Here is a 7,857-nt window from a genome sequence, read left to right on the forward strand (position 1 = left end):
GTATTTTTCTTTTTAGTTGGTAATGGGTTTAGAAATTGTCACTCTTACTCCACACTCTATCTTCCATTTTTGCTATCTGAAGTCTCTTCTCAGGTACTTCCAGAGTTTAGATGGTAACAGGAGATGAGAACAGTATTGAGATTCCTGTGGTCTGTGCCTTCTCCCAGTAGAAAGGATGTAAGGTAGGGTCACTGCAGTCCTAACACCTGATTTCTTTCAGCTGTGCTGTTGTTTTGGCACAAAAATATAGATGAAAGAGTTGAAGGTGACATCTGAAGCCAGGTAAATTCTGTCAGAAATATCTCTGAAAGATCCAAGCTAAGCATATTAAAATAAACCTGATTCAAAACACGAGTGATCAAGTTGTAGCATCCTTAACCTCCAGCTAGCTTCTCAAGCTGAACACATTGCATGAGATGGGGACTGTATTTTATTGGCAAGTGTGGTGTTTTATTGTAGATGAGCGATTCACGTTTTCAGTGGAAACTCCACAGGTGTGTGGAGACAGGATTTTAACAATATTGTTTTTTTTTCCTTAAAAAGGGTGACATTTTAGCTGGGTGTGCAGCTGTTGTGGACAGTAGTGAATTGCTGATACGACTAAGATTTGGACTGCATTTTTTATATCAGCATTGTCTCAGAGGCTTAAACTGTTGACTGTCCCGCTCATAACCAACCATCCTCAAAGCCTGGGAAGATCTGGGGTGTGGGAGGCAAAAGGAGTGGTAAATAACCCCCTAATTAACTTGAATAGCTGGTAGATAGTGTGAAGGCAGCTTCCCATGCGCTGCGTGGTGTGTAGATGGCGCTGGCAGACCGCTGTGAGGTGTCTGGCAGCAGGGAGAAATACAGCCTGTGATGGTTCACAGCTTACCTCTCTGTTATCAACCCTGCTCTTGCCTTTCCTCTCCGAAATGGTAGGTATCCTCAAGGAGGACAATGTTTGCTGTTAATTACTACGGTCAGAGCAGGGAGGCTCTGTGGGTGAGGTAAGGCTGGAGAGACTGCCAGGCAGGGGTATCATACAGCACTGACATTAAGAAATGGGAAAATAAAGGAGTTCCTGCTACCTCTTGTGGAAGCCTCAAGTGATTAACACCATTAGTGTAGCACGGGAGTACTGAGGAGAAGCCCTGTTTATTCCTATCACAACTGTATTTAAATTTATAACATGACCCGTGCTACTTGGTTTAACAGTAGCTCAGTGCACCTGCAGTATTTTGTGGTTTCTTTTCTGCCTGTGTACAGACACGTTTCTGTGGAACAGCACGACAAGAAGTTATGCTGAAATCTTTTCCTATTGCCTGGACTGTGAAATTAACATTGAAAATCATTATTTTAAAGAAACATGAATTGTTTTTTCATCATTACAATTCAAACTTATTTTTTAAAGTTTCTCACAATACACTTCTTTGTAATATTTATTTTTTATAGGTATAATTTTTCTCCTTATACTTTGCTTACAGTGTTGGGAAATGCTGCTCAATTTTAGGTAAACTTAGAGGCATGTGGCTTAATTAATTCACTTGCTCATGAAGTGCTTGGTTTCATCTAGTTTTGAGCTGTAATGATTTTTATTAATGGTCATATATTGCTCTTGTTACTTGTCTCTGGCGATTTGGTTCATGTTAAACAACTTTAATTTAGCCTGTCATGTGAAAGGAGAGCATACTGGAATGTGGTGCTGGAGTTCATATTTACAGAAAAGCAGTGGATGATTCTCAGACTGTTGCTGCAGAGTCTGAAATGTCCAGCTGAGAGTGTGCTTACACTGTGTTACAAGGTGCAGTAGGAAGAGGCACAGACCAGTTCAGTACTTTGTGTTTGGTAGTGTTGAGTTCTGCAGAAGCTGATTTAGCCTTCTAGATTTTTTTATGTAAACTTTTAGATACAGATTTCTATTAGAGTAACTGGATTGTTTTGTTAGGTAGCTTCTTATCTCTGCAGCACTGTACTGTACAGGCATAGTACCAGAAATGATATAAAGAAAGTTAGTATCATGGAGTTTATGAGAGAAGCAAAAGGAATGGATGGAAAGTGAGAAATTTCTTGCCAGCCCTCTGGGATGATTGGTGTTCACCCCGTTGGTTTCTTTCCAGAAATGTCCTACTTTCATTATTTTCTTGTGGTTAGTTTTTTCACATACGTGAAAGGTCTCCAGTCCTCTCTTCTAAGGGAATACATTCTTCAAAAATAACTGAAATTTTCAACCTGCTAGCTATAAAAGTAAAACTCAGATGGAGCTTCTTTCTGTCAGATGATGTGATAATCAATGTTAGCTGTGGAAACCTGTGGTCTGCTTGGAGCTGTTAAACCAGCCAAAGTGTGTTTGAGTAGAGTAAGATTAGAAGTCTTGTTTAAAGGAATCCACTGGAAATGGATACTTGAATCTTAACTTCCTTGATGTCTTTTTCTGGGAAGACAGAATTCCCAGACAGGCTCAAAACCCAAACATCACAAGTAAGCTTTCTCCATAGATGTATTTATTATGCTTCATTGTTGTTATGTTTTTCAATAAGTAGTTACTGATATTACTGTGTTGCTTTGCGCTCAGTTATTCTAGAGAAGTTACTTTGCTGTAGGGGGTGGTTTCTTGGTGTTTTGTTGTTTGTTTTTTTATTCTCCCTTAATCTGACAGTCTTTTCCCACCTTCACTGGGTCCTTGGTAAGTGGTGGGTGTGTTGTTTGAGGGGTGAGGAATGTGTATGCATTCTGCTTTCATTGTGAGAGAGGGCTGCCTGGCTTCTGACCTCCTTGCAGAAGACTGACTTGCTGAGTTGTGGTGTGTAGAAGTACTTGAATAATAATAATCTGAGGAAGGTGTAGTAACCTTTAGTATCAGAATGGTTCTGATTGGGAGAGACCTTTAAAGGTCACTTCGTCCAGCTCCCCTGCAGTGAGAAGGGACATCTTCAAGTAGGTCAGGTTGCTCAGAACCCCATCCAACCTGACCTTGAATGTTTCCAGGGATGGAGGATTGGGGCTGCTGCCACCTCTGTGGTCAAGCTATTCCAGTGTTTCACCACCCTTGTGGTAAAAAAAGTCTTCCTAATATCTAGTCTAAATCTACCCTCTTTCAGTTTACAACCTTTACCCCTTGTCCTATCACTACAGACCTTGCTAAAAAGTTTGTCCTTAAACCCTGGAATGATAAAAGATCCTCCCAGTGTTGCTGCTGACTCTGAAGTTGTATGAGTCAGTCTCATTCAAACAAACTCAGTCGTATTCAAACAATTATTCCTGGGTGTATTTTGAAATCTATTTTTAGTGGTAGGATTGTCCATTTTATGGAGTATACTTGAAGCTTAATTTGTTTGGAATACAATTACTGCTTTTACTGCCTTCACCAACTTCATTATCTCCAGGTAATATTTTCTGATGGCATCTTTTTAATTGCTATTTCATCACTCAGGTTGGTTGTTGTCTTTTTTCTCCATTAGCAGTTTTCTTTTCCCATGTGGCATGCGTGACCACTTTGAGGCAGGTTAATAGATGTTCTGTATTGGGAGAGCAGGAGGAATCTCCCTCCTGCTTTAATTTCAGAACCAACTGTGGTTTCTAGGTGTGACTCTTTTCTTCTCTGCTCTCCTCTTTCTTTTGGAAAATGTTTCAGTAATGTTATGGGAATATATGAATTTCTTTTAAGTACACTGCATTGTTACACACTTCTATACTGTAGATAATGTGAAGAAAGGAGTTTTTTCTACTGTAATATTTCTTATGATGTGCAGAGATTTTTTCATGAATAAACAAACAGCTTCCTTCTCACTTCACAAGTTACAAACAAGATTTTTCTTGTTATCTGTTGCTTAAAATCCAAGCAGTTACTTCTGCAGCCTGCAAGTGTAAACACTTATTATACATGTCTTCGACTCTTCAGATCTGTGTGCAGGGCTTCCTGGCTGAAGACAGTGGTTCAGGGATTCTTTGATTGTATGCACAGTCTTGATCTGCAGTGTCAAAACCTGTTACTGAGGTAATCGTTTGACCCGTGTGTAATGAACTCTCCATCTCAGTTGAGTTCCTTGTGCATGTGTCTAAGGCATATCAGGGGGTTTAGTGACCACCAAGTGGCCCTTTTGGTTGTCAGTTGCAACAGTGTGCATGGGCACACATGGCATTTTGTCACATAGAACTCATTTTTCTGACTACGAAATGCATTTTTGCTGCTACTGATGTTATGTTCTAAGATTCCTTGTTTGAATCCCTCTACTTTTGAAATTACTTATGCCTTAGTCTATGACACTGCAACGTCATGAGATTTAAGGTGGTGACATTTGAAAACTGTGATTTAGAATCCAAGTACAAGTCTGGGCTAAGAGGCTTTTGGTTCTGCTCTGAAAACTAAGTAGTACCAGGCAAGCAGGTACAGATAAGAAAAGTGAGAGGCATTGTACCTTTCTGTGTACTGCACTCCTCTATGGAGGTTTGGTACCTTTTTGAAGAATCCTTGGGTTTGCTGGTTGCTGAGTTTTGGAAGCTTAACTCAAAAAATAAAATTAAAAAAGGAGTTCTAGGTAACTACAGCTTTTGGAAAGATACTAGTAGGCTAGAGCCTTATTAAGGATCAGGGCTAAAACAGCTGACTGTGAGCATCCCTGGGAAGCCTTTTGATATAGTGTCTTTTCTGCTGTTCTGCACAGGTAGTACTGTACAGTTAGGGTACTAGCTCACCAATTCAATGGAGTCGTTCTCTTTTTTTCATAATATATTCTACATAGAACTCTTAAAGGGAGAAAAAAGAAGAAAGTAGGGGACTCTGGACCTCCTGTGGAAATTGAGCAATGCTTAAGGTGTTCTATGTAGCCTGTAATTTTCCTAGTGATGTTAACATCCAAACGATCACCTCTGCAATGTTGCTTTTTGGGAAACTTGCTTGAAGATGGTTTTAAAGAATGTGTCTTTAATTTCTGTACAGAATGTGGTCCTTTCAGGAGGATCCACGATGTTCAGGGACTTTGGACGACGACTGCAAAGGGATTTGAAAAGAGTTGTGGATGCAAGACTGCGACTTAGTGAGGAGCTCAGCGGTGGTCGGATAAAAGTAAGTAAGAATTTCAAGTGCATTAATTACATGAGCAGTGAAAGAAATAGAATTCAAAAGTTTCACCTTACTAGTGAAAATGCAGTGTTGTAAAATGAGTAGTGGGTGTATATATATGTGTGCGTGTTGTTAAATATATTGGTAGCCTTGCAATGTATGACATGTCTTAACAGGAACTTTACAGTCTCTAGGGGCATTTCTGGTTTCCCTTCTATAGGATGTGTGATCATAGCAGTAGGCAAGAGAGATTTAACTGTTGTGTCCTTCAGCGTACTAATCATGAAGGGTTTTATGACTTGGTCTCTTAGGGAACATGGCAGACAAAGTGATAAGTGTGAGATAGTGATGTGAATGAAGAAGTAAAGGTGTCTGAGTCTGAGGATTTTGAGTTTGGAAGGCTCTTGCCAGAAAATGTGAACCAACTAAATATGAACTGTTTTTTCTTAGCCGAAACCAGTTGAAGTTCAAGTGATAACACATCACATGCAGCGTTATGCTGTTTGGTTTGGTGGTTCCATGCTGGCTTCAACAGTAAGTTTTTTTTATCAAAATTATTCTGAATTTTTTTTTGTGTGTGTCATCTCCTAACTGTAATTGATCTGAGAATAACTGATCTGAGTTTTAAACCTTTTCATTGTGACAGTCTAAACTGTGTCACATTCTGGAATCCATACCCAACTTTTATCTCAGTAAAATTCATACAGGGCAAGTTGGGGCTTTACTTGAGTAAGGATATAATGATTTGACATAATTCTGAAGTGGCTTTTATATGATAGTTGCAGTCCCGTTATTCTTGAAGTCAGCAATCAAATTAATTGGGTCTTTAAATGTGAGAGAGAAGCAAGTGCAGGAAAATGGGAGCAGTTCCTTTCTCTGAAATGGGATTTCTTAGTGCTGTTTTTAAAAGCAGTCTGCTATCCAGACAAACTTGCCTTGATTAATTGTATTCATATCCTAATTTTTATTCTGTTTCAAAAATATAATGCTACATCATGAATCATAGTATCATAGAGGTTGGAAGGGACCTCTGAAGATTGAGTTCAACCCCCTGGTGCAGCAGGAACACCTGGGGCAGACCACACAGGAATGTATCCAGATGGGTCTTGAAAGTCTCCAGAGAAAGAGACTCCACAACCTTTCTGGGCAGCCTATGCCAGTGCTCCATCACCTGCTATCTAAAAATAAATGTTAACGCATTAGTTTATTAGTCAGTTTCCCTACTTGGTGTATTCTTAATGTTTTTGTTTATATTTTCATAGCCAGAGTTTTTCCAAGTATGTCACACCAAGAAAGACTATGAAGAGTATGGCCCTAGTATTTGTCGTCATAATCCTGTTTTTGGAGTCATGTCCTAATGCTCGTTTAATGGAAACAAGATCTCCAACATCTTTCTGGTGAAGAAACTCCTGTGTTGCAGAGGCAGGCAACAGATACTGTAAATACTGAAGTGAGATGTGGTTAACTCTTGGAAGCATTTGGATCACCACTGTGCACTAAAGCACAACTTAGAGTCCCAAGTCATTTCAGTAAAAGCCATTGCTCTGCTGACTACTTTAAAGCCTATCCTTTCTTCCTAAATGTGAAGTAATTGAAAATAGGTAAGTTTTGGTTTAGGAGGTTGTGCAAATACTACTGAAACTGAACCTAGAAGAAGAAGGCAGTGTTTTACTGCTTGTGGAAATATTTCAATCTTTCTCACTTGTGCCCCGATTCTGCAATCAAATCTTTAGCAATGGAGCACTAATTACCACATTGCCTTCAGGGAAGTTTGAATGGATGCAGGTACTTGCCCAAATGGATTAGATTGCAGGATTGGGACTGTAATTTGTAAATGTAGGGTTTTCATATAATTTTGTATTTTATGATATATGGTAGGGTGAATTGATGAGTAGTTCTAAGCACGAACAGCTGTCAGTGTCACGGAGCGATGTTATTATGCCTTGCCAGGTGTGAGGCATGTGTTGGAGTTGTGCTGGTGTGTTTTTGGCAAATAAAAAGCACCATGTATGCTAGAAACTGATTTGTTCATGTTTGGATGATACAAAATAAGTGATTTGCAGTATTGTATGAAGTTTATAATAGCCACTGTTATTTTGTTTTGAATTTTCTGAAGCTGTTTTATAGAAGACAACGTTTTGTTTTGATGTTGGTGAATGGTGGATGACACGGGCCTTGGACCAGTGAAATAAATGCTGTTAACATCTTTATGAATGTTTGTGGTAGTCATGATTTATATACCTGTCCATTTTATTTTACAGGGTTAGCTTTCCATTTATATGTCAGTATCTGTGGAATCACAGTCACACTGGAGTTGGAAGGGACCTCTGGAGATACCTGATCCAGACTCTTGCTTAGTGCAGTACTCTACTTTAGTGTCAGATATGGTTGCTGAGGGCCAGTCAAGTTTCAAGGATCTCTGTAAATGGAGGTTTCTTAACATCTCTGGGTAACCTGTTGCAGGGCTTAACTACCCTATTATGAGTACATGTTGTGGGCACAGTGTTTATTCTTCTGTGATTTAAATCTGAATAGGCTAGGAAATCCTGCATATTCTGTCTGTAGTGATAATTAACTGACCTCTGGCAGCAGTGGTTTTGTAACTGTGTAGCCCAATAAAAATTTTGCATGACACATTAATTTGATTTTCACTGACATGGAGGGATTGAGACCAAGCAATTATTTGTTCAGCATAAATTAGAAATTAAACAAAATGAGACTCCATGATTCAAGCCTGATTCTGAATGGTTTTGAACTTAAGCTCAGCTTTCAGGAGAGACACATTGAAGCTTACTTTTCTCAGTCTTCTGGCCGAG

General features: G+C 39.3%; 1 protein-coding gene across 1 annotated transcript in view; it reads left to right on the forward strand.

The window, feature by feature from the left end:
• Positions 1-7,255, forward strand: part of ACTR3B (ARP3 actin-related protein 3 homolog B (yeast)) — a 54,475-nt gene extending 47,220 nt beyond the window's left edge. Inside the window, exons 10-12 of the mRNA XM_010006019.1 lie at positions 4,919-5,044; positions 5,492-5,575; positions 6,304-7,255. Of these exons, the coding sequence (XP_010004321.1) occupies positions 4,919-5,044; positions 5,492-5,575; positions 6,304-6,399 (306 nt within the window). The 3' untranslated portion in view covers positions 6,400-7,255. The remainder of the gene's footprint in view (positions 1-4,918; positions 5,045-5,491; positions 5,576-6,303) is intronic.
• The last annotated feature ends 602 nt before the right edge of the window (positions 7,256-7,857 follow it).

Source organism: Chaetura pelagica, unplaced genomic scaffold (assembly GCF_000747805.2).
Source record: "Chaetura pelagica isolate M959 unplaced genomic scaffold, ChaPel_1.0 scaffold199, whole genome shotgun sequence".
NCBI lineage: Eukaryota > Metazoa > Chordata > Aves > Apodiformes > Apodidae > Chaetura > Chaetura pelagica.